This window comes from Mirounga leonina, unplaced genomic scaffold, assembly GCF_011800145.1.
Source record: "Mirounga leonina isolate KUSES-001 unplaced genomic scaffold, KU_Mleo_1.0 Mir_151, whole genome shotgun sequence".
Lineage (NCBI taxonomy): Eukaryota > Metazoa > Chordata > Mammalia > Carnivora > Phocidae > Mirounga > Mirounga leonina.
In genome coordinates, this window is record NW_023270377.1 from 92,216,677 (window position 1) to 92,243,535 (window position 26,859).

Below are 26,859 nucleotides of genomic sequence, written 5' to 3' on the forward strand. Positions count from 1 at the left end.
AGAGTATGCAAGCTGGGGGCAGAGCGGTGGAGGGACAGAGGGAGAGGGAGGGAAAGAATACCAAGCAGGCTTGATGCTCAGTGTGAAGTCCAACATGGGGCCTGATCCCACAACCCTGAGATCACAACCCAAGCCGAAATCAGGAGTTGGACACTTAACCACTGAGCCACCCAGGAACCCCTCTCCCAAACATTTAAAGAAGCATTAATACCTATTCTTCTCAAACTATTCCAGAAAACAGAAAAGTAAGGAAAACTTCCAAATGATTCTATTAGGTCACCATTGCCATGATACCAAGACCAGAAAAAAGACCACCAAAAGAGAACTACATGCCAATATCCCTTATGCACATAGATGCAAAATCCTAAAAAAAAAAAAAAAAAATACTAGCAAAGTAAATCCAACAATATATTTTTTTTAAATCATTCACCAGGATCCATTGGGATTTATTTCCAGAATGCAGGGATGGTTTAGTATTCATAAATCAGTCAACATATGTTACATTACATCACATCACTAAGAGAACAGATAAGAACCATATGATCATTTTAATAGATGCAGAAAAGCATTTGACAACTACAAGATTCATTCATGATAAAACCCTCAACAAAGTAAGTTTAGAGAGAACATACCTCAACATAATAAAGTTCTTATATGAGAAACCCACAGCTAACATCATCATTAATGGGGAAAACTGAGAGCTTTTCCCTAAGATTGGGAACAAGACAGGGATATCCATTCTCACTTTTTTATTCAACATAGTACAGAAAGTCCTAGCCACAGCAAACAGACAAAAAGGCATCCAAATTGGAAAGGAAGAAGTAAAACTTTCACTATTTGCAGATGACATGATATGCTATATATAAAACTATAAAGACTCCACCAAAAAACTACTAGAACTGATAAATGAATTCAGTAATATCACAAGACACAAAATGTACAGAAATCTATTGCATGTCTGTACACTAATAATGAAGCAGCAGAAAGAGAAATCAAGAAAACGATCCCATTTATAGTTGCACCAAAAATAGTAAGAACCTAGAAATAAACTTAACCAAAGAGGTGAAAGACCTGTACTCTGAAAACTATAAAACGTTGATGGAAGAAATTGAGGACAACACAAAGAAATGGAAAGACATTCTCTGCTCATGGATTGGAAGAACAAATATTGTTAAAATGTCTTTACTACCCAAAGCAATCTATACAATAAATGCAATCCCTATCAAAATACCAACCGCATTTTTAAGAGAACTGGAATAAACAATCCTAAATTTTATTTGGAACCACAAAAGATCCTGAATAGCCAGAGCAATCTTGAAAAAAACAAAACAAAACTGGAGGCATCATAATTCCAGACTTCAAGTTATAATACAAAGCTGTAGTAATCAAAACGGTATGGTACTGGCACAAAAATTGACACACATCAATCAATGTAACAGAATAGAAAACCCAGAAATAAACCCATAATTATATGATCAATTAATCTTTGACAAAGGAGGCAAGAATATGCAATGGGAAAAAGACAGTATCTTCAACAAATTATGTTGAGAAAACCGGACAGCAACATGCAAAAGAATGAAATTGGACTACTTTCTTTTTAAAAAAATTTTTTTTTAATTTTATTTATTTATTTGACAGAGAAAGAGAGCATAAGCAGGGGGAGCAGCAGGCAGAGGGAGAAGTAGGGTCCCCACTGAGCAAGGAGCCTGATGCGGGACTCGATCCCAGAACTCTGGGATCATGACCTGAGCTGAAGGCAGATGCTTAGCTTACTGAGCCACCCAGGCACCCTGAAACTGGACTACTTTCTTACATCATACACAAAAATAAACTCAAAATGGATTAAGGACCTAAACATGAGACCCGAAACCATAAAAATCCTCCAAGAGAGCACGGGCAATAATTTCTCTGCATCAGCTGTAGCAACTTTTTTCTGGATATGTCTCCTGAGGCAAGGGAAAAATAGCAAAAATAAACTGTTGGGATTACATCAAAATAAAACGCTTCTGCACAGTTAAGGAGAGCATCAGTAAATCTAAAGGCAGCCTACTGAATGGGAAGACATTTGCAAATGACCTGTGTGATTAAGGAATAGAATCCAAAAAAAATAAAGAACTTATACAACTCAACACCAAAGTGCTCCAAAATGTCAGCTTCAGTTGTGGTGGAAATAAGACCAGGCTTTCTTTTTTTATTTATTTTTATTTTTTCCTTAGTTTTTCATTTTAATTTTTAAATTTTTTATATTTTCTTTCTTTTATCTTATTTTTTTTTTCTTTTTTCTTTGGTATCAGGCTTATAGTTTATTGGTTTGTTTCCTTTTCTCATTTTTTTGGATCAGGCTTTTTTTTTAAAGATTTACTTATTTATTTTAGAAAGAGTGTGTGCAAACAGGGGGAGGGGCAGAGGGAGTGAAACCCAAGCAAGTCCCCTGCTGAGCAGGGAGCCCAACACGGGGCTTGATTCCTCAACCCTGAAATCATGACCTGAGCCAAAACTAAGAGTCGGACTCCCAGCCAACTGAGCCACCCAGGCGCCCCCCCGTTTTTAAATCTGGCTTATCTTAACAAATAAATCAAAGCACACCTAGTTAAAGGTCCAAACACTCCCCACTGCAAGCAAGGAGGAACTCTGTAGAGGACTGATCTGTGGGAATGAGCAGCCAAAGCACAACAGCACAGCACACACAGCATACGCCAGAAACATTTCCTGACATGCCAGGCCCTGGACAGTGTGTGACCCCTTCTTAATATAGTATTACTCTCAGGAGCAGGAAACTTAACAAGTTTTCATAATATGCAAAATACAGAAACCTAAATGACAAGATGGAGGAATTCTCCCCAAAAGAAATATCAAAAAGAAATCACAAGCAGGGATTTGATCAAAACAGATATAAGCAATATATCTGAATAAGAATTTAGAACAGTCATGAGAATACTAGCTGGGCATGAAAGAAACATAGAAGACACCAGAGAAACCCTGGCTGTAGCTATAAAACACCTAAAAACTAGTCAGGCCGAAATAAAAAATGCTACAACTGAGATTCAAAACTGACTAGATGTACTCACAATGAGGATGGAAGAAGCAAAGGATTGAATAGGTGATAGAGAAGATAAAATTGTGGTAAATAATGAAAAAAAGAGGGAAATAAAACTATTAGATCATGAATTGAGACTTAGAGAACTCAGTGACTCCACAAAGCACAATCATATCCGTACCATAGGGGTCCCAGAAAAAGAAGAGCAGGAAAAGGGGGCAGAAGGTTTATTGGAACAAATTATAGTTGAGAACTTCCCTAGTCTGGGAAAGGAAACAGGCATTCAAGTCTAAGAGACACAGAGAGCTACCCTCCAAGTCAGTAAAAACAGGTAAACACCAAGATATATCATAGTGCAGCTTGCAAAATTCAAAGATAGAGAATTCTGAAAGCAGCTATGGACAAAAGGTCCTTAACCTACAAGGGTAGGTAGCAGCAGACCTGTCCACAGAAACTTGGCAGGCCAGAAAGGAGTGTTATCATATATTCAACATACTAAATGAGAAAAATATGAAGATGAGAATACTTTATCCAGCATGGCTGTCATTCAGAATAGAAGGAAATAGAGTTTCTAAGACAAGCAAAACCAAAGGAGTTCATGAACACTAAACCAGTTCTGCAAGAAATACTAAAGGGGACACTTTGAGCAGGAAGGACAGATGAAAAGCAACAAAGACTAGAAAGGAACAGACACAATCCACAGGAACAGGAACTTTACTGGTAATATGATGGCAGTAAATCCATATCTCTCAGTAACTACTCTGAATGTAAATGGACTCAATGCTCCAGTCAAAAGACACAGGGTATCAGAGTGGTTAAAAAAAACAGGACCCATTGATATGCTGCTTACAAGAGACTCGTTTTAGACCCAAAGACACCTCCAGATGGAAAGTGAGGGGATGGACAACCATCTATCATACTAATGAACATCAAAATAAAGCTGGAGTAGCCATGCTTATATCAGACAAACTAGATTTTAAACCAATGTCTGTAACAAGAGATGAAGAAGGACACTTCATAATAAAGGGGTCTATCCAACAAGAAGATCTAACAATTGTAAATATTTTTGCCCCCAACTTGGGAGCAGCCAATTCTATAAATCAGTTAATAACAAACTTAAACTCATTGATAATACAATAATAATAGGGGATTATTTTTGTTAAAGATTTTATTTATTTAAAAGAGAGAGCACACAAGCAAGGGGAACAGCAGAGAGAGAGGGAGAAGCAGACTCCCCACTGAGCAGGGAATCCAACCAACGTGGGGCTCAATCTCAGTCCGGAGATTGTGACCTGAGCCGAAGGCAGCCACTTAACCAACAGAGCCATCCAGGTGCCCCATTAATAATGGACTTTAACACCCCACTCACAGCAACAGACAGATGGTCTAAGCAGAAGATCAACAAGTAAACAAGGGCTTTGAATGACACACTGGACCAGATGGACTTAACAGACATATTCGGAGCATTTCATCCTAAAGCAGCAGAATACACATTGTTTTTGAGTGCACATGGATCATTCTCCAGAATAGATTACATGCTGGGTCACAACTCAGGCCTTAGTGGGTACAAAAAAACTGAGATCATACCATGCATATATTAGACCACAATGCTATGAAGCTTACAACAAGTAAAAATTTGGAAAGACCACAAATACATGGAGGTTAAAGAACATCCTACTAAAGAATGAATGAGTTAACCAGGAAATTAAAGAAGAAATTAAAAAATACATGGAAGCAAATTAAAATGAAAACACAACAGTCCAAAACCTTTGGGATATAGCAAAGGCAGTCCTAAGAGGGAAGGTCTTCCTCAAGAAGCAAGAAAAGCCTCAAATACAAAACCTAACCTTACACCTAAAGGAGATGGAAAAAGACAAGCAAATAATACCTAAAACCAACAAAAGAAGGGAAGTAATTAAGATTAGAACATAAATAAATGATATAGAAATAAAAAAAAAACAAACAGTAGAACAGATCGATGAAACTAGAAGCTGGTTCTTTGAAAGAATTAATAAAATTGAGAAACACCTACCTAGATTTATCCAAAAAGAAAAGAGGAAGGACCCAAATAAATAAAAACATGAATGAAAGAGGAGAGATCACAACCACACTGCAGAAATACAATTGTAAGAGAATAGTATGAGCAATTATATGCCAAAAAATTGAGCAATCTGCAAGAAATGGACACATTCCATTATGTTTCTAAACATATAAACTACCAACACTGAAACAGGAAAAAATAGAAAAATTGAATAGACCCATAACCAGGAAAGAAATTGAATCAGTAATCAAAAATCTCCCAACAAACAAGAGTCCAAAGTTGAATGGCTTCCCTGAGGAATTCTACCAAACATTTAAAGAATTAATTCCTATTCTTCTGAAGCTGTTCCAAAAAATAGAAATGGAGGGAAAACTTCCAAACTCATTAAATGAGGCCAGCATCACCTTGATTTCAAAATAAGACAAAGACCCCACTAAAAAGGAGAATCACAGACCAGTATCCTTGATGAGAATGGATGCAAAAATTCTCAACAGGAGACTAGCTAATTGAATCCAACAGTACATTAAAAGGATTATTCACCATAATCAAGTATGATTTATTTCTAGGCTGCAGGGATAGTTCAATATCCACAAATTAATCAACATGATTATATTAATGAAGAGTAAGACAATATGTCTTCTCAATAGATGCAGAGAAAGCATTTGACAAAACATAGCATCCTTTCTTTTTTTTTTTTTTTTAAGATTTTATTTATTTATTTGACAGAGACACAGCGAGAGAGGGAACACAAGCAGGAGGAGTGGGAGAGGGAGAAGCAGGGTTCCTGCCGAGCAGGGAGCCCAATGCGGGGCTCGATCCCAGGACCCTGGGATCATGACCTGAGCCGAAGGCAGACGCTTAACGACTGAGCCACCCAGGCGACCCAACATAGCATCCGTTCTTAATGAAAATCCTCAAAAGAGTAAGGATAGAAAGAACATACCTCCAGATCATAAAGGCCATATACAAAAGACCCACAGGTAGTATCATCCTTAGTGGGGAAAAACTGAGAGCTTTTCTCCTAAGATCAGGAACACAACAGGGATGTCCATCCTCACCACTGTTGTTCAGTATAGTACTGGTTCAGCCGGTGTTATAAATAAATAAGTATCTTCTGCACAGCAAAGGAATAAAAGCTTCTGCACGGCAAAGGAAAAAATCAACAAAACTAAAAGGCAACTGATGGAATGGAAAAAGGTATTTGCAAATGATATATCAGATAAAGGGCTAGTATCCAAAATCTATAAAGAACTTATCAAACTTAATACCCCAAAAGACAAATAATGGTCAGTTAAGCATTGGGCAGAAGACATGAATACACTTTTCCAAAGAAAACATCCAGATGGCTAATAGACATATAAAAAAATGCTCAACATCACTTATCATCAGGGAAATACAAATCAAAACCACAATGAGATACCACTTCACACCTGTCAGAATGGCTAAAATGAACAACTCAGGAAACAACAGATCTTGGCGAGGTTGCGGAGAAAGGGGAACCTTTTGTACTGTTGGTGGGAATGCAAACTGGTGCAGCCATTCTGGAAAACAGTATGGAGGTTCCTCAAAAAGTTAAAACAGAATAACCCTACAACCCAGCAATTGCGCTACTAGGTATTTATCCAAAGGGTACGAAAATGCTGATTGAAAGAGGCACATGCCCCCCAACTTTATAATAGCACTATCAAGAATAGCCAAATTATGGGGTGCCTGGGTGGCTCAGTCGTTAAGCGTCTGCCTTTGGCTCAGGTCATGATCCCAGGGTCCTGGGATCCAGCCCCACGTTGGGCTCTCTGCTCAGTGGGAAGCCTGCTTCTCCCTCTCCCACTCCCCCTGCTTGTGTTCCTGCTCTCTCTCTCTCGCTCTCTCTCTGTCAAAAAAAAAAAAAAAGAATAGGCAAAATATGGAAAGAGCCCAAATGTCCATTGACTGATGAATGGATAAAGAGGATGTGGTATACATAAACTATGGACTATTACTTGGCAATCTAAAAGAATGAAATCTTGCCATTTGCGACAACGTGGATGGAACTAGAGTATATTATGGTAAGCGAAATAAGTCAGTCAGAGAAAGAAAAATACTGTATGATTTCACTCATGTGGAATTTAAGAAACAATACAGATGAACACAGAGGAAGGAAAGGAAAAATAAAATAAGATAACAGGGAGGGAGCAAACCATAAGAGACTTAACTATAGACAAGAAACTAAGGGTTGAGGGAGGGGAGGTGTCTGGGAGAATGTGCTAAATGGGTGATGGGCATTAAAGAGGGCACTTGGGTGTTATATGTAAGTGATGAATCAATAAATTCTATTCCTGAAACCAATACTATACTATATGTTAACTAAGTTGAATTTAAATTAAAAAAAAAAAAAAAGAACTGTCATATGATCACACTACTGGGTATTCCCCTAAGAATGTGAAAACACTAATTCCAAAGGATATATGCACTCCTATTTTTTTGCAGCATTATATACAATACCCAAATTATGGAATCAGCCCAAGTGTCCATTGACAGATGAATGGATGAAGAAGATGTGGTATATACAAAATGGGATACTATTCAGCCATAAAAAAGAATGAAATCTTGCCATTTACACAACCTGCAGTGTTATAGAGTATAATACTAAGTGAAATAAGCCAATCAGAGAAAGACAAATATCATATGATCTCACTTGTATGTGGTATTTAAGAAACAAAACAAATGAACAAGCAGAAAAGAGACAAACCAAGAAACAGACTCCTATCTGTAGAGAACAAATAGATGCTTATCAGAGGGGAGGTGGGTGGGGTGAATGAATGAAAGAGGTGAATGGGATTAAGGGTAATCTTACCTTGATGGTTACTGGGTAATATATGGAATTGTTGAATCACTATATTATATACCTGAAACTAATATAACACTGTTGTTAACTACACTGGAATTAAAATTTTAAAAATAAATTGAAAAAAATTTTTAAATGAAATTGTTGTATCGTTGTGTTGTGCTATTTAGGAGCTCTGCCATTTCTCTTAGAGGTTAGGGAACTGCAGAAGATTGACTCTATCCTGTATATTTTTACTGGTGATACAGAAAATGCAAAAGTAATGTGTTTTATTATTAATGCATTTATTTGTCCAGTTATTTCATTCTACAAACTGGTTAGGAGCCTATCACTATATATACAAAGATGAATAAGATACATTCTTTGTCCTCATCAGTTTTATGAGGTAGCAAGGGAGATAAATATGTACATGAATAATTTCATTACAACATAGTAAAGAATACTATAGATGTGTGAATAATTAAGTAGTTCAAAATATGAACAATCTCTTTAGGCCAGTGTTTGTCTGCATAAAGTTGTATCCTCCTCTCCTCTTTCCCATGCTTTGGATCACCCGTCAGCGAGTGAATTTTTGTTGTCACAATTTCAAGCACTCTGCTGGCCTTTAATGTGACAGTCCAGGAATATGAAATGCCTTGCAGTACACTGGACAGCCCTGCAATACTAAGTATTGTCTTCAAAATTCCAATAGCACCTGGCTTGAAAAATACTGCTGTCCTCTTTGTGGGAAGGCTTCAATGAATACTCAGTTAATATTTGTGTATCCACTTTATCCATGATTCTAGATGCCTGGAAATAAATATTCTTAGAGAGTAATGTCCTTATCCTAGTAAAATGTGGCTTGGTGGTTGTCAAACTCTCCCAAAGACCATTTAACCAAATATTTGGTTTTAGTTATCCTTTAAATTTTGGATTCTGCTTAATCATACCTGAAAACTAAAATCTTAAGAGAAATTGAGTTTTAGCAATGTAATACCATCCCTTTTATTTTTCCTCTTATTTTCCTTCTTCCGAAGAGTTGTGTTGTTTATGATAACTTGGTTACTGAAATATTTTGAAATTACATGGATTTTTTTTTCTTTTCTAGGAGAATATCAACCAGCAAAGTGACAGTTCTGGGTTATGGTCTTTTAACCACAGATGCAGAGACTTTGGTAGATGCATTGAATAATCAGAAATTCAACGTAGTTATAGTGGATGAATCACACTACATGAAGTCCAGGAATGCAACCCGCAGCAAGATTTTATTGCCAATAGTACAGAAAGCCAAACGAGCCATTCTTCTTACAGGAACTCCAGCTTTGGGAAGGCCTGAAGAGGTATTAAAATCCTTAAATTTTGGCTTAAAAAAAATCTTTCACCAAAAATAATCATTGGGAATTTCTAGATGGCTATTAATGATTAAATATATCTTTTATATGACTCTTTTCTCTGTTTACATGTGAACCTTACCTGTGCTTGTACATGTATATTAAAAAATAGTTTTTACTTTCAGTATAAGGTTTTCATATTTAGTATACATTTGTAATATTCATCACATTTGTTTTCTTATGATTCTTATATGGTTTTAGTCTTCATTTATCCAGTTTGTTTGACATTATAAGGATATAATTTAAGATTGGAGTTTAATCTATTTTGTATCTTTTGAATTGCCTTACAGAACTTCTTCCTGTTTCTCTTGTACTTCAACATACATGTTTTGGGGGCGCCTGGGTGGCTCAGTCAGTTGAGCGTCAGCCTCTTGGTTTTGGCTCAGATCATGATTTCGGGGTCGTGGGATGAGCCCTGCTTAAGGCTCCACACTGAGCACAGAGTTTACCCGAGATTCTCCCTCTCTCCCTCTCACTCTGCTGTTATCCCTACTTGCACTCTCTCTCTAAAATAAATAAATAAATGTTAAAAAAAAAAAAAAAAGATTCGTGGTCTGGGAAGGTATAGGTATCTGAACTTCTGTTCAGATCAGGTAGAATAACTACTTGCATGGAGAAATAAGGCATTTGTTTGATACCCCCATTTAGCTTTACCACTCTTAAGAGCTATGTAGAGTATGGAGTAAAGGGTTGGGAGGAAGAAATGACAGTTGAAATTCTTTTTTTTTTTTTTTAATGATTTATTTATTTGAGAGAGCGAGAATGAGAGAGAGAGAGAGAGTACATGAGAGGGGGGAGGGTTAGAGGGAGAAGCAGGCTCCTCGCTGAGCAGGGAGCCCGATGCGGGACTTGATCCAGGGACTCCAGGATCATGACCTGAGCCGAAGGCAGTCACTTATCCAACTGAGCCACCCAGGCGCCCGACAGTTGAAATTCTTAGGAGTCTATAAGTCTATAATGAACACTGAGTCACAGAAAAAAAATGTACTTTTTGTCTTGTAGGGTTTAAAAATTAAAGGAAATACTGGTTTGAAAGTATCTTGCTATGTGCCCTGGCACATGGTAAGCACTCAACATAGAGTAGCCACTTTTATTACTGATTAGTAAGCCAGGCTTGGGAGACAGCTATTGGTAAGAGTGTATTATGTTCATTGATTTTCAGATGTTAAACCAACTTTACGTTCCATGATAAATCTCTCTTGACTGGATGTCATCCTTTTTATTTGTTCCTGGATTCAATTTGCTCTATTTTGTTGATGATTTTTGTGTGTATGTTCACAAAAATAGTGATCTGTAGTTTTATCGTTGTATCTTTGGTTTTGGTGTCAAAGCAGTAGTGGTTTCATAGAATGAGGTGGGAAGTATTCTCTCCTTTTCTGTTTCTAAGAGGAGTTTGTGAAACATTGCTTTACTTCTTTTTAAATGTTTGGTAGAACTTAGTGGTGAACCCATCTGGGCCTGAGTTTTTCTTTGTGGATAGTTTTTAAATTAATCATTCAGTCTCTTCACTGAATATTATGTCTATTCAATTGTATATTTCTTCTTGAGCAATTTTGATACGTATCTTTATAGGAATTTTCCCATTTTTTCTAAGGTATCTAAGATACTAGCATACAGTTGTTCATAATATTCCCTTATAATCCTTTGTGTTTCTGTGAGGTTGATAGTAATGTTCCCTCCTTTATTTGTGATTTTAGTAACTTGAGTCTTTTCTCTCTTTTTTAATTTGGTTAATGTGAGCTAAAATTTTGTCAATTTTCTTGTTCTTATCAAAACCAATATTTGGTTTCATTGATTATTTTTTCTGTTGTTTTTCCAATCTCTATGTTGTTTATTTCTATTCTAGTCTTTATTATGTTACTCCTTCTGTCTGTTTTGCGTTTTGTGTACTCCTTCTTTCCCAATGTCTTAAGGTGGAAAGTTAGATTATTGATTTGAGATCTTTTTTTTTTAAGATTTTATTTATTTATTTGACAGAGAGAGAGAGCACTAGCAAGTGAAGGGGCAAGGGAGAGGGAGAAGCAGGCTCCCCGCTGAGCAGAGAGCTTGACATGGGGCTCAATCCCAGTACCCTGGGATCATGACCTGAGCCGAAGGCAGACGCTTAACTGACTGAGCCACTCAGGTGCCCCATGAGATCTTTTTTCTTTTTTAATGGAGACATATACAGCTATAAATTTCAATCCTTGGATAACACACTGGCAATTACTTAGAAAGTTAAAAATAGAATTACCATAAGATGTAGCAATTCCATTTTTTAAGTTTACACACAAAAAACTGAAAACATATGTTCACACACACAAAAAAACTGTATACAGATGTTCATAGTAGTAGTATTTATAATATCCAAAAAATAGTAAGAAGTCAGTGTCCATAACTGATGAATGGATAATGAAAATGCAGCCATAAAAAGGAATGAAATACTGATACATTCTACAACATGGATGAACCTTGAAAGCATTATGCTAAGTGAATGAAGTCGGACACAGAGGCTACATATTGTATGATTCTGTTTATGTGAAATATCCAGAAAGGCGAAGTAATGGAAATAGGAATCAGATTAGTGGTTGCCAGGATTGAGGGAGAGAATGGGAAATGACTAGTAATGGGTATGGCGTTCCTGTCTATAGTGATAAAAATATTTAAGAATTAGATAGTGGTGATTGAGGCATTTTGTGAATATACTAAGAGCCACTGAATTGTACACTTTAAAAGTGTGAATAATGGAAGTGGTATATGAATTATTTCTAACTAAAGTAGCTGTTTTAAAAATGTATACTAAAATAACAATGAGACACCACTATGTGCAGCGTATCAAAGTTATAAAAATGAAAAGATTTCATGATACTACTTATGGGACTTGCTTTTTACAGTGGAACACAGTAATATCCATCAAACTTCAAAAAGCATATATCTTAAACACACCTATTTCATTTCTAAAAATATATCCTACAGACTCATCTAATGGAAATACTAATTGGCGGGTGGGTGGGTAGGTGGATGGATAGATGGATAAATAGATAAATGATTGATAGATGAGATGTAGATATTCTACTTACACCTACATACATATAAGCACACATACACACACATAGACTTACCTGAAGTTATTAACTTACATAATTGTATAAAAGCTAGAAAGAGCATAGGTCCATGATTAGGAGACTGTTTAAATATTTTACAGTACTTCTACATGATAATGGATGCTATGAGCCTTTAAATGGTACTTTATTATAGTAATACCATTGCTTAGATAATTTTTAAAACGAAGTAAAAATAGATATATATGTACTCTAATGATGTCTAAGACATGTTTTAGGGGACAGAATCCTGGTTTTATATGTATAATAGCATCTTCATGTGAATAAAAGAGAATATATACATATCCCTATATAGGCATACAAAATATGTAAATGTATTTTAGAGAAAAGTGTAGCAGTTACCCCTGAAGAATAGGATGGCAGAGATGGGTGGATGGAAGAAAAGGAGGAGGCTGAGAAAGAAGAGGTGGATTTTCTTTTTTACTCCACTATTTTTTTAACTAGATTTATCATAGTAATAATATTTACTTGAAAATGTTGCAACATATTGAGAACACTTGTATTGTTACAGCTTTTCATGCAGATTGAAGCTCTCTTTCCACAAAAATTTGGAACATGGACGGAGTATGCCAAAAGATACTGTAATGCACATATCAGGTATGACAAACTAGTTTCTATAAATTTTAATTCTTGCATATTTACTGTGAACATTAAGGTTTTATTAGTCATTCTTTGTTCCAGTGCTTTTCAAACTTGTGGTAGCCATGGAATAATTTCTTCAGGTAAAATCTTGTGGGGTGCCTGGGTGGCTCAGTCGTTTAAGCATCTGCCTTCGGCTCAGGTCATGATCTCAGGGTCCTGGGATCAAGCCCAGCATCAGGCTTCCTGCTCCATGGGGAGCCTGCTTCTCCCTCTCCCTCTGCACCTCCACCTGGGCTCATGCTCTCTCTTTTCCCTCTCAAATAAATAAATAAATAAATCTTTTTTAAAAATTAAAAAAAAAAATCTTGTGTGAAAGACCTATACATAAAATAAATAAAAGAAGTAGATAATGGCATTTTTTTTCTTTTATTTTTTACCTTCCATTTTGTTTTTGAAATTATTTATCTGTATTGACCGGATAAATGTGCACAATGTACAAAATTGAAAAGTAAGTTCCCATTCCACTCATGTCTCCCAGCCAGCCATTTTCCTTCACAGGTAACCAATGTTGGCAATTAATTGTGTATCTTTCTGGAGATACTCCATGCATGAAAAACCATATGTGATTATGTGTGTATAATATTGTTTCATTCTATTTCTACATATATAGTAATATTAGGTACACACTGTTCTGTAGTTTGCTCTCTTCACCTAATATCTATTAGAGATCCTTCCATATCAGTTCCTAAAAGAGCTTTGATGTTCTTTTTTTATTTTTAAATGCTGCATGTATTCCACTATTTGCATGCACTATAATTTATTTAGTCTACTACCAATAGACGTCTGTTTGTGGTACATAGCTGTTGCATACAATACCACAATGAATATCCTTGCACGTTTTGAGAGGCAGTACATGATATTGGCAAAAAGCATGGAAAACTAGAGCTAGACCATCTGTCTTTCATATTCATATCCAGTACTTACCACGTTTCATTTTACGAAAGTTATTCTACCTCCCCATACCTTCATATATTCAGCTGTAAAAAGAGAAAATTATTCCTATCTCAGAGAGATATTAGGAGACTTACATTAGCTAATATTTATAAAGGGCTTGAATAGTCAGTGGCACGCAGCGAGCACTCAATAATTATGAGTTATTTTAATATTTCATGTCACACACACAGGACTAAATCTGTCGGATAAATTTATAGAATTGGAATTGCTGGTACAAAAGGGCATGTGTATTTTTATATTTTTTAGATTGTTGCAGACTGCTCTACCAACATTATACTAGTTTATATTCCCACCAGCAATAAGATTGTCTCTTTCCCCACACTTTTCCAACCTGTTCAGATATTATTTTATTTTGCCAATGTCTTCTGACTGTTCCCTTCTTATGTTATTAAATGCAGTTGAGCATTTTTTTTATGCATGTAAGAGACATTTATACTTTTTTTCCCGCTAATTTCTGTTTATGTTCTTTGCCCTTCATCCTACTAAACTTACTGGCTGTTTTTTTTCTTATCGATATATTGGAAATCTTTATATATTATAGAAATCAGCTCTTTGTGATATGAGTCCCTCACATTATTTCCCCAGTGCGTGCGTGTGTGTGTGTGTGTGTGTATGTTTTCCTTTATCCTTTCTACAAGTTTTTAAAGTAACCCTAGTGTGTTTTGATACTTTTTAAAGGGCTGTAGAGCACAGAGATAGAAGGAGTCCTTCCAGATTGTTTGTATGAAGGCATTTCACTGACAGCAAAATTAGACAATATCATACAGAAAAAAAAAGGACCTTTTTTTACTTAAGATTATAAATGTAGAAATCTTCAATATTATTATAAACGAGAAACTCATGAAAAGACCTAATATGTTAATCAGATGCAAATGGAATTCATATCAGCAAGTATTGTTTAATATTAGAAAATGTATTAATATAGTCATGTTACTAATGAAAAGGGAAAACTTCATTATATCATCTCCATATATGCTGAGATGTAATTTGACAAAATTCAGCACCCATCCTTTTATAATATTTAATAATTTTTAAATTATTGAAGTATAGTTGACGTATAATGATAAATTAATTTCAGGTGTACAACATAGTTATTTGACAATTCTGTACATTACTCAGTGCTCACCATGGTAAGTATAGTGACCATCTGTCACCATACAACATTATTACAATGTTACTGAATTTATTCCATGTACTGTACTTTTCATCTCCATGTTTTATTTATTCTATAACTGGAAGATTGTACCTCCTAATCCCTTTTACCTATTTTACCCAGCTACCCACCTCCACTCCCCTCTGGCAACTACCAGTTTGTTCCCTGCGTTTAAGAGTATGTTTAGTTTGTTTGTTTGTTCATTTATTTTGTTTTTTAGGTTCCATATGTAAGTTAGAGCATATGGTGTTTGTCTCTGTCTTATTTCACTTAGCATAATACCTTCTAGGTCCATCCATGTTGTCTTAAATGGCAAGATATCATTCCTTTTTATGGCTGATGGTTATTTTTTGTATTTATATATCACATCTTCTTTATCCATTCATCTATCAGTGGACACTTGGGCTGCTTTGATAATTTGGCTATTGTAAATGATGCTACTATAAACACAGGGGTGCATGTATATTTTGAATTAGTGTTTTTGTTTTCTTTGAGTAAATACCCACTAGTGGAATTACTGGATCAAATTGTATTTCTCTTGTTAATTTTTTGAGGAACTTCCATATTGTTTTCCACAGTGGTTGTACCAATTTACATTCCCAGTAACAGTGCACAAGAGATTCTTTTTCTCCACATCCTTGACAACACTTGCTATTTCTTTTTTTTTTTTTTTAAAGATTGTACTTATTTATTTGACAGAGACACAGCAAGAGAGGGAACACAAGCAGGGAGAGTGGGAGAGGGAGAAGCAGGCTTCCCGCCAAGCAGGGAGCCCGATGCGGGGCTTGATCCCAGGACCCTGGGATCATGACCTGAGCCCAAGGCAGACGCTTAACCGACTGAGCCACCCAGGCGCCCAACACTTGTTATTTCTTTTGATACTAGCCATTCTGACTGGGTTATATTTAGAGGAAGCTGTAAATACAAATATGATTTGGAGAAGGCAGCACATTCAGGTTTGCATTTCCTTGATGATTAGCAATGTTGATTGAGCATCTTTCCATGTGTCTATTGGCTATCTGTATTTCTTCTTTGGGAAAATGTCTATTCAGATCCTCTGCCCATCTTTTAATCACATTGTTTGCTTTTTTGGTGTTGAGTTTTATAAGTCCTAATATATTTTGGATATTAACCCTTTATTGGATATATCACTGGCAAATATCTTTCCCCATTCTCTAGGTTGCCTTTTTATTTTGTTGATAGTTTCCTTTGCTTTGCAAAAGTTTTTTAGTTTGATATAGTCCTAATAGTTTATTTTCGCTTTTGTTTCCCTTGCCTGAGGAGACAGTCCATAAATATGTTGCTAAGGGTGATGTCTAAGAGATTACTGCATATATTTTCTTCTATGAATTTTATGGTTTAAGTTCTCACATTTAGATCTTTAATCCATTTTAATTTTATTTTTGTGTGTGGTATAAGAAAGTGGTCCATTTTCATTTTTTTTGCATGTAACTCTCCAGTTTTCATAACACCATTTATTGAAAAAACTGTCTGTAGCCCCATCATATATTCTTGCCCCCTTTTTTTGTAAATTAATTGACCATGTAAGTGTGGGTTTATTTCTGGGCTCTCTATCCCATTCCATTAATCTATGTGTTTGTTTTTGTGCCAGTGCCATATTCTATGAATACTGTGTCTTTGTATTATAGCTTGAAATCAGGTATTGTGATATATCCCTCTGGCTTTGTTCTTTTTTTTCAAGATTGCTGTGGCTATTCGAGGTCTTTTGTAGTTCCATATGAATTTTAGGATTATTCTAGTCCTGTGAAAAATGTCATTAGTATTATAGTAGGGATTGCATTGATTCTGTAGATTGCTTTGGTTAGTGTGTACATTATAACAAGATTAATTCTTTCAATCCATGAATATGTGGTTTTTAATAATCTTAATGTATATGTGTGTATGTGTTCTATACTCAAAGCCACTGTATCATATGAAACTTTAAATCCGGAGCAAGGATGTTCACTGACATCACAGTTTACTTTATTCGGGCAGCACTAATCAGTTTAATTACCCCCAAAAAAGGTAAAAATTAGAAAGAAAAAGGCAAAATTATCATTATTTGTAGCTGATATTATTTACTTGGAAAACCTGAGGGGATCAGCTCAAAAATGCACAAAAGAGAATTTATTAAGATGTTCTAGCACAAAGTTACTATTTAAAAAATCAGTTGTCTTAAATACATAAATAATAATAAATAGTTTTAATATATAATGAGAAATAGACATGATACTACAAAATTGTTAGGAAACTCTTTGTCACAATTATTGCAGACTATAAATGCCAAAATTTTGCTTACATAAAAACAGACATATTAATTGCATTTATCTTTGGGGGACTAGGAAATCCTAAATGGTCAGAAATATTCCATCTTTTCTGATTATCAGGACTTTCATATGACAACAAAAGTGTATAACTGTCCCTTTCTTGATTATTAATACATGCTGTTTCAAAGAAAAGTTTATATTTTGGAAATGCTTTATGATTGGGGAGATTGTGTTCTTTTCTTTTTACTAGAGAAAGCCATTTTAAGATTATTATGCTTCTCAAAAGACATTTTCTTCCAGATTCCATTTAAAAATTTTTATGTTATTCCTTTTCTTTATTACCTTGAAACCAGTATGCTGTCATAGACTCTGATTCAGATCAAGGCACCTCCTGGCATTTTAAGTTAGTTTGGAATGTTAAATTTTTTCCATAATGTTTTGCTTTCATGAAGATGTCAATTTCACACTATAATTTTGCAGAAAGCAAATTATGGTTAGTTACTCAGTTCTAGACCCATATTTTATATTTGAAATATCATGACTGTATTCAAGTTAAGTTAAATGAAGCTTGAGCAAAAATACAACTTTATCTTTGTAAAGTTTATTAGATACATATATGATCACAAACAGAAGTATACTAATACAAATGTGGTTTGGCGATGAGAAGTCTAGGTATAGATGACTACTTATCTGGTTTGATTTGAGAGTCACAGAAAAAGTATTACTCAACCAGAATATCCCATATTCACAGCCCTTTACATCACTCACTCTACTGCATTGTATTTAGAGGACACTATAAATGCAAATATGATTTGGATAAGGCAGCACATTCAGTTGTCAACCATTAGCACATTAGAGCTAGAAAAGACTTTACGGATCACCCAGTCCCCCTCTGTCACTTTATTACCTGGCAACATTAAATGGCTTGCCTAGTATTTGACTTCATCTTGCATTTTTTTTTCACGTTTCCTGACAGTAAGAAAGACCTCAGGAATGGCAACTTTAATAAAGTTCTTTTACACAGAAAAAGAGGACACATAGATAATCCAGTGAAGCATTCTGTTATCAGCAGCCATTTTCAAAAGGCACGCTATGGGAAGACAAATTTGTCCTCCCTGATGGCATGGTTAAAGATTAAGAATATCTCAGCATATTTTTACGAAAACTTATCAAATTTTCTAAACCTTCTTTACTGCTGATATTTTGTGCCATTTCCACCTCTTAGGAGAAATAGTTGTCTAAATTTTTGTGAGAGGGAAAATGCTGAATGATAGTACATATTAAACATATTTATAGCCATTTTCCAAAAGTGTTAATTAATAGGTCATGTCAGCTTCAAGAAATGTCTCTTATGGAATTGCACTGTACTTTGTCCTCAGCATTGTCACATTTAATGTTCTTAACCATGGGCTAAATAGAGGTCAGGTCTATTCCATTTGCAAATGGCTCAAATCTGAGAGAAATAGTTAATATACTGGATGGCAAAGATAAGTGTGAAAAATAATTAGATAAAAATTAATAGGACAAATCCTGCACTTATGCTTAGAAAGTCTGCTTTGTGTGGAAGGGATTTGAGAAATCATCACCTATTATCACTAGTTTAGTTCAAAAAGACTTCTGGTTTTGAATAACCCTAGGCTAAATTGAAGCCAACTGTCTGTCATAACTAATAAAAATAAAGTAATATTGGGACGTATTATTCAGATTAACATTCAGAGTAAGGGATGGTTCTACTCCACTCATTGATTAGACTACATCTGGAATATGGTTTAATTTTGATTAATCCATTCATTCAAAAATATTTAAAGGGTATCTGTTATTTGCCGTGCCTTGTGTTAAGCATCATATATGCATTAGAGAACAAGACCTACATGGTTCCAACCTTCACCGAGTTCTCAAGTCAAACACTAACCAAATAATAACGTTTGTGATGAGTGTCGTAAAAGGGAAGTAAAGGATGTTATGGCGGAGTTTAACAGAGTGAACTATCAAGTCAGAAAGGACAGAAGGGGTATCCTGTGAGTAAGTGATATCTATTTGCATTCCAGGAAGAAGAATTTTATGTGCTAAGCCTGAGAGCCAGAGAGACTGCTAGGCCTTTGAGGAACTAAAAGTAGTCCAGGTCATATAAATATTGTTGAACTAATAGAAGAGAGTCTCAAGACAAAATAGAGTTAGGCATGGGTCATATTATATGGGGTCTTTTTCTTCATCAGAATAGCAGTAAGAAGGCACTGGAAGGTGTTTTTTCCTTTTTACTTATTAGTGCTATAGGATTTTTTTGTTAGTAAAATATACATAACAAAATTTACTATTTTAACCACTTTTGAGTTTATAGTTCATTTATATTAAGTACATTCACATTGTTGTGCAAATATCGCTACCATCCATCTCCAGAACTTATTCATCACCCCAAACATTAAACAGTAACTCTCCATTTCTCCTGCCCCCCTAACCCCTGCATTGTGGGGTTTTAAAGCGTAAAAGGCACAAACATGACTAGGTGTACAAGTTTGGTTTATTATTTTTTAAGACAACATTTTCACATTGTTCAGCCTTCTCAATCTATATAAGAGTATATACTTTGAGAAATCTCCCTTTCACTCACTTTTTTTTCTGGAAACTCTAGGTAGTTTTTAATTTTTCCACAAAAATTGTGTGCATTTTCAAGGGAATTCATGTTTTTTTACCCAGATACTAGATAGTGTAAACATACACAGTGTTTTTTACTTATTTGTCCTTTTTTTGTATATGTAAATAATTTCATCCTTTTTTTTTATGGCTGCATGGTATTATTGAGAATATCCATAGTTTCTGGGGTGACAAGAAGTTGAGGGAGTTTGCATATGGTGACTTTTGTTTTTTTCAGGGAATGGGAAAGACAGTTATGTGTTTAGAGAAATGGAAAAGTAGAGAATTGAATGTTTGATGAGTGTCGACACAGTGTGAAATATTGCTGAAAGGGAGAGTGAGAGCATGAGATTAGTGTGATTGAATTGACAGCAGCACCAAGTAACCATTTGAGAACAGAAATTTAGGTTTAACCAGTGCTCTCAAATGTACGATTTCCCCAGCAGCAGCTAGCAGTGTGGGTACGGTCTTAGGAAAGGCTTTTGGTTGGATCTGTTCAAGATTTTTGTTACCAGCTTGTGATGCATGGACTGAGGGCCAAGGAAATTATGCAATATTGATAAAAGGAAAGGTAATGTATGGCCTGGGAAATCCACACAAGGTGAGGAAAGACATGAAGACAGGAAGGATGTTGTGGATATGGTCAAAGTGGAGCGGTCAGTTGATGGAAAGGTCCTGATGTGATAGTGAAGATACAATGGGTACAAGTGAACAAGTGGGCAAGAAGAGTGGGGCAGTACAGAATGGAATGTCTGAATTTACCACTTAGAGCTGTTTTTCAGGACTGGTTATAGTCCTGGGAATGGAAAGGTTGGAGGAGAGTTTTAGAAGGTCACTGGAGATAAGGAATGTGAGGAACTGAGAGGGAACTAAAAGTCATATTGTAGGAAGCATGTTAACAAATGAAAACATAGCTGGGAAAGGGTGACAAGAATAGTGAGAGTATTTCATATTCGTCTCTACAAATGCCTATATTATTGATGGCCTACTATATTTAAGACATTATTTCAGACCTGCCGGCAATATAAAGATGAGCAAGACATAGTGCTTGATCTTATGAAGCCTATAGGAATTTGAAAAACAGAGGGCTTGGGGGGAGCAAGTCTTTAAATATTTAAAGATCTGTCATGTTTTAAAGGAATTAGACTTTTGTCTTTGTGGCCTTAGGGGGCAAAACTGTTATCAATGAATGAAACTTAATAGGGTGGTAGATTTAGGTTTAATGTGAGTAAGAATTTACACATACATGTGATATGACAAAAAATCATGTAATACTATATAATAAAACTGGAACAAAAAATACTATAATCAAGTATACTAACAAGTAAATTGTTTTCATTTTTTCTTTATAGCCTGTATGTAATGCTATCATCTGCTAATTTCATTTAACATCACCCGTCCCATGCTTTAACTTGTCTTTCTCGGTTGTTTTATTGTCCTTTAAAATTTAAAGATAGTGTATTGCTTTGGAAAAATGATTATTTTAACAGATCAAACAAGAAAAGTTTTTTAAGTAAGTAAAAATTAACTGAACTCTCACTATGTAGAAATAACCATACAAAGTTTTGATAACTTTCCCTTTAGATAATTCTCTGCTTAGGTCAATAAGGACAGAGAGAAAGAGGGAGATAGATAGGTAGGCAATTTTAAATAAATAGAGCCATATTATACATACTCTTCGGTATTGTGCTTTTTCATTGAACACTATTTTTAGAATAGCTTTCTACATCAATAACTAAAATATATCATTTTTATTAGCTGCATATTATATTTTGTACATAAGCTATATATTTTAGATATATTATCTTTAATTCTTTCAACAATTCTACAAGGATGATGATATGTCCATTTTATAGATGAGTAAACTGAAATTTTGGAAAGATTAAGTCCCTTGTTCAAATCACAAAACTAAAAAGTGATAAAGCAGTAATTTAAATACCCATTGTCACCATTTTTCTTCCATTCTCTTTCCGGTGTTTGAATTATTTGGTAATTCAGTGTCCATGTCTATATGAGTCACTAAATAAATAGAAAAAATGGGCTAAATAAATTAAATATTGTTCTCTAAAAGATCAAGTAGTTGACTATTTCTTAGTCAACTTTTTATCTTATAATTAATTATTTCCTTTTTCCATCTTCTGGTTTTTGATAAAGCCATCACAATTTTTTTATTCAAAGACTCCAACAGATCTATCAACTTCCAAAATGTCAGATGAGCACATAAAATAATCTTTTTTTTTTTTTCATATTCCTGGAGGCTGCCTTCTCACAGCCTTCTGTTCTGCTCTAATTTCCAACTGCTTTATCTTTGCACATAGGTGCACAGGTGTCATCCTGAATTTTCTTTTGCCATTCTACTGTACTGCATCCCAGAATTCCTGGATTCTATGACTTTTGTTTTTTCCTTTATTTTCTGGTCCTCTTTTTAATATTTTATTATGGAAAAAATTCAATATATACAGAAGTAGAATAGTATAATGAACTCCCCATGTGCTCTTCATCAGCTTGGGTATTTATCAGTTCATAGCCAGTCTTGCTTTAGCTATACAGGCATGCCTCATATTATCGTGCTTTGCTTTATTTTGCTTCACGGATAGTGCAGTTTTTACAAATTGAAGGTTTTTGACAACCCTGTGTCTAGAAAGTCTATCAGTGCCATTTTTTAAATAGCATTTTGCTCACATCTTGTGTCTGTGTCACATTTTCGTAATTCTCTTAATATTTCAAACTTTTTCATTATAATTATATTTGTTTATGGTGATCTATGATTAGGGATCTTTCACGTTACTATCGTAATTGTTTTGAGGCACCACAAACCACGCTCATATAAGATGGCAAGGGATTGATAAATGTTGTGTGTGTTCTGACTATTCCAATGACAAGCTGTTCCCGCATCTATCTCCCTCTCCTTGGGCCTCTCTACTCCCTGAGACACAATAATACTGAAATTAGGCCAATTAACAACCCTACCATGGCCTCTAAGTGTTCATGTGAAAGGAAGAGTTTCACGTCTCTCACTTTAAATCAAAAGCTAGAAATGATTAAGCTTAGTGAGGAAGCTATGTCAAAAGCTGAGAAAGGCTAAAAGCTGGGCCTCTTGCACCAAACAGTTGGCCAAGTTGTGAATGCAAAGGAAATATTCTTGAAAGACATTAAAAGTGTGACTCCACGAGACGCCTGGGTGGCTCAGTCGGTTAAGCGTCTGCCTTCGGCTCAGGTCATGATCCCAGGGTCCTGGGATCGAGTCCCGCATCAGGCTCCGCGGGGAGCCTGCTTCTCCCTCTGCCTCTGTCTCTCTCTCTGTCTCCCATGAATAAATAAATAAAATCTTAAAAAAAAAAAAGTGTGACTCCAGGGAACACACGAGTGATAAGAAATCAGAATAGCCTTATTACTTTTTTTTTAAGGTTTTATTTATTTTTTTGACAGAGAGATAGAGAGAACATGAGCAGGAAGGAGGGTCAGAGGGAGAGGGAGAAGCAGACTCCCTGCTGAGCAGATGGGGCTCCATCCCAGGACCCTGGGATCATGACCTGAGCCGAAGGCAGACACTTAACCAACTAAGCCACCCACACGCCCCACAACAGCCTTGTTACTGATGTGGAGAAGGTTTCAATGGTCTGGATTGAAGAGCAAGCCAGCCACAACATTCCCTTAACCAAAGCTTAATCCAGAGCAAGGCCCTAACTCTCTTCAATTCTGTGAAGGCTGAGAGGTGAGGAAGCCTCAGAAGAAAAGTCTGAAGCTAGCAGAGGCTGGTTCAAAAGCTGTCTTCAGAACATAAAAGTGCAAGGGGAGGTCACAAATGCTGATGTAGAAGCTGCAGCAAATTCTCCAGAAAATCTAGCTAGGAACATTAATGAAGGGGCTACACTAAACAACAAGGCTGTTGTTTAGTGTAAACAACAGATTTTCAGTGTAAACGAAAGAGCCTTCTATTGAAAGAAGATGCCATCCAGGACTTCATAGCTAGAGAGGAGAAGTCAATGACTGGCTTGAAAGCTTCAAAGGACAGGCTGAGTTTCTGGGTAGGGGCTAGTATGGCTGGTGGCTTTAAGTTGAATCCAGGGCTCATTTACATTCCAAAAATCCTACGGCCTTTAAGAATTATGCTCAATCTACTCTGCCTGCATTCTACAAATGGAACAAAAAAGCCTGGATGACAGCACATCTGATTACCACATGGTTAGCTGACTATTTTAAGCCCACTCTTGAGACCTACTACTCAGAGAAAGAGATGCATCTCAAAATATCACTGCTCACTGACAATGCACCTGGCTCCCCAGGAGCTCTGATGGAAAGAAAGGGACAATGAGATGAATGTTGTTTTCTTGCCTGCTAACACAACATCCATCCTGCAGCCCATGGGTCAAGGAGTAATTTTGACATTGAAGTCTTATTATTTAAGAAACACATTTTGTAAGGGTATTGCTGTCATGGACAGTATTTCCTCTGATGGATCTGAGCAGTCAATTGAAAACCTTCTGGAGAGTATTCACCATTCGAGATGACATTAAGAACATTCATGATTCATGGGAAGAGTTTGCAATATCAGTATGAACAGGAATTTGTAAGAAATTGATTCCAATCCTTATGAATGTCTTTGAAGCGTTCAAGACTTCATTGGAAGAAGTAACCACAGATGTGGTGGAAACAGCAAGAGAACTAGAATTAGAAGTGGAGCCAGAAGAGCAAGCGGGCTTTTTCCAGACGTTCCTCTCTCCTGGTTTCGTGGAGTTTCCTCACAGCATGGCCCCCAAACGCCAGTCTTCGCTCCCGCCTCAAACGAAGAAACCAAGACTACCTCCTGCCCCCAAGCCGCAGGAGACGTCGACACCTCAGCACTTGCCTAAGGGAGAAAAAGAACAGCAAGAAGCAATTGAACATATTGATGAAGTACAAAATGAAATAGACAGACTTAATGAACAAGCCAGTGAGGAGATTTTGAAAGTAGAACAGAAATATAACAAACTCCACCAACCATTTTTTCAGAAGAGGTCGGAATTGATCACCAAAATCCCCAATTTTTGGGTAACAACATTTGTCAACCATCCACAAGTGTCTGCACTGCTTGGGGAGGAGGATGAAGAGGCGCTGCATTATTTGACAAGAGTGGAAGTGACAGAATTTGAAGATATTAAATCAGGTTACAGAATAGATTTTTATTTTGATGAAAACCCTTACTTCGAAAATAAAGTTCTCTCCAAAGAATTTCATCTGAATGAGAGTGGTGATCCATCTTCAAAGTCCACCCGAAATCAAATGGAAATCTGGAAAGGATTTGACGAAACGTTCAAGTCAAACACAGAATAAAGCCAGCAGGAAGAGACAGCATGAGGAACCAGAGAGTTTCTTCACCTGGTTTACTGACCATTCTGATGCAGGTGCAGATGAGTTAGGAGAGGTCATCAAAGATAATATTTGGCCAAATCCATTACAGTGCTACTTGGTTCCCGATATGGATGATGAAGAAGGGGAAGGAGAAGAAGAAGATGATGATGATGATGAAGAAGAAGAAGGATTGGAAGATATCGATGAAGAAGGAGATGAAGATGAAGGTGATGAAGATGATGATGAGGGGGAGGAAGGAGAGGAGGATGAAGGAGAAGATGACTAATGGAACACTGATGGATTCCAACCTTCCTTTTTTTAATTTTCTTCAGTCCCTGGGAGCAAGTTGCAGTCTTTTTTTTTTTTTTTTTTCTCCTCTTGTGCTCATTCGCCCTGTTTTTTGAAGTCTCTTTTCTCTCCCTTTATACCATGGTTCTCAACTTATTTTGGGGGGACATACCTTGAGCAGAATACAGTGGGAAAAGAATCTCTACCCCTTTCTGTTCCAAATTCATTTTTATCCCTTCCTGTCTCAACAAAAACTTTATGGAATCAACACCACCGTGCTCTGTGGGAAAAAAGAAAAACCTTCTGCTCCCTTAGCTCTGCTGGAAGCTGGAGGGTGCTAGGCCCCTGTGTAGTAGTGCATAGAATTCTAGCTTTTTTCCTCCTTTCTCTGTATATTGGGCTCAGAGATTACACTGTGTCTCTATGTGAATATGGACAGTTAGCATTTACCAACATGTACCTGTCTACTTTCTCTTGTTTAAAAAAAAGAAAAAAAAACTTAAAAAAATGGGGTTATAGAAGGACAGCGAAGGGTGGGTTTGAGATGTTTGGGTGGGTTAAGTGGGCATTTTGACAACATGGCTTCTCCTTTGGCATGTTTAATTGTGATGTTTAATGGACATCCTTGCAGTTTAAGATGACACTTTTAAAATAAAACTCTCTCCTAATGATGACTTGAGCCCTGCCACTCGATGGGAGAATCAGCAGAACCTGTAGGATCTTATTTGGAATTGACATTCTCTATTGTAATTTTGTTCCTGTTTATTTTTAAATTTTCTTTTTGTTTCACTGGAAAGGAAAGATGATGCTCAGTTTTAAACGTTAAAAGTGTACAAGTTGCTTTGTTACAATAAAACTAAATGTGTACACACACACACACAAAAAAAAAGAAGTGGAGCCAGAAGATATGAATTGCTACAATCACATACAGTTTTAATGGATGAGGATTTTCTTCTTATGGATGAATGAAGAAAGTGATTTCTTGAGATGATATCTACTAGTGAAGATGCTGTGAAGATTGTTGAAATGACAACAAAAGATTTAGAATATTATGTAAATTTAGTTGCTAAAGCAGCAGCAGAGTTTGAAACGATTGACTCCAATTTTGAAAGAAGTTCTGTGGGTAAAATGCTATTAGACAGCGTCACATGCTACTGAGAAATCATTTGTGAAAGGAAGAGTGAATCAATGTGGCAAACTTTATTGTTGTCTTATTTTAA

At 36.0% G+C, this 26,859-nt stretch overlaps 1 protein-coding gene and 1 pseudogene across 2 annotated transcripts in view; both read left to right on the forward strand.

Annotated features, from left to right (window-relative positions):
• Nucleotides 1-26,859, forward strand: part of ZRANB3 (zinc finger RANBP2-type containing 3) — a 303,113-nt gene that overhangs the window by 156,675 nt on the left and 119,579 nt on the right. Inside the window, exons 5-6 of the mRNA XM_035008146.1 lie at nt 8,990-9,221; nt 12,885-12,970. Of these exons, the coding sequence (XP_034864037.1) occupies nt 8,990-9,221; nt 12,885-12,970 (318 nt within the window). The remainder of the gene's footprint in view (nt 1-8,989; nt 9,222-12,884; nt 12,971-26,859) is intronic.
• LOC118012505 lies at nt 24,411-26,510 on the forward strand (annotated as a pseudogene). The gene has a single exon (XR_004679728.1). The product of XR_004679728.1 is annotated as a protein SET-like (transcript).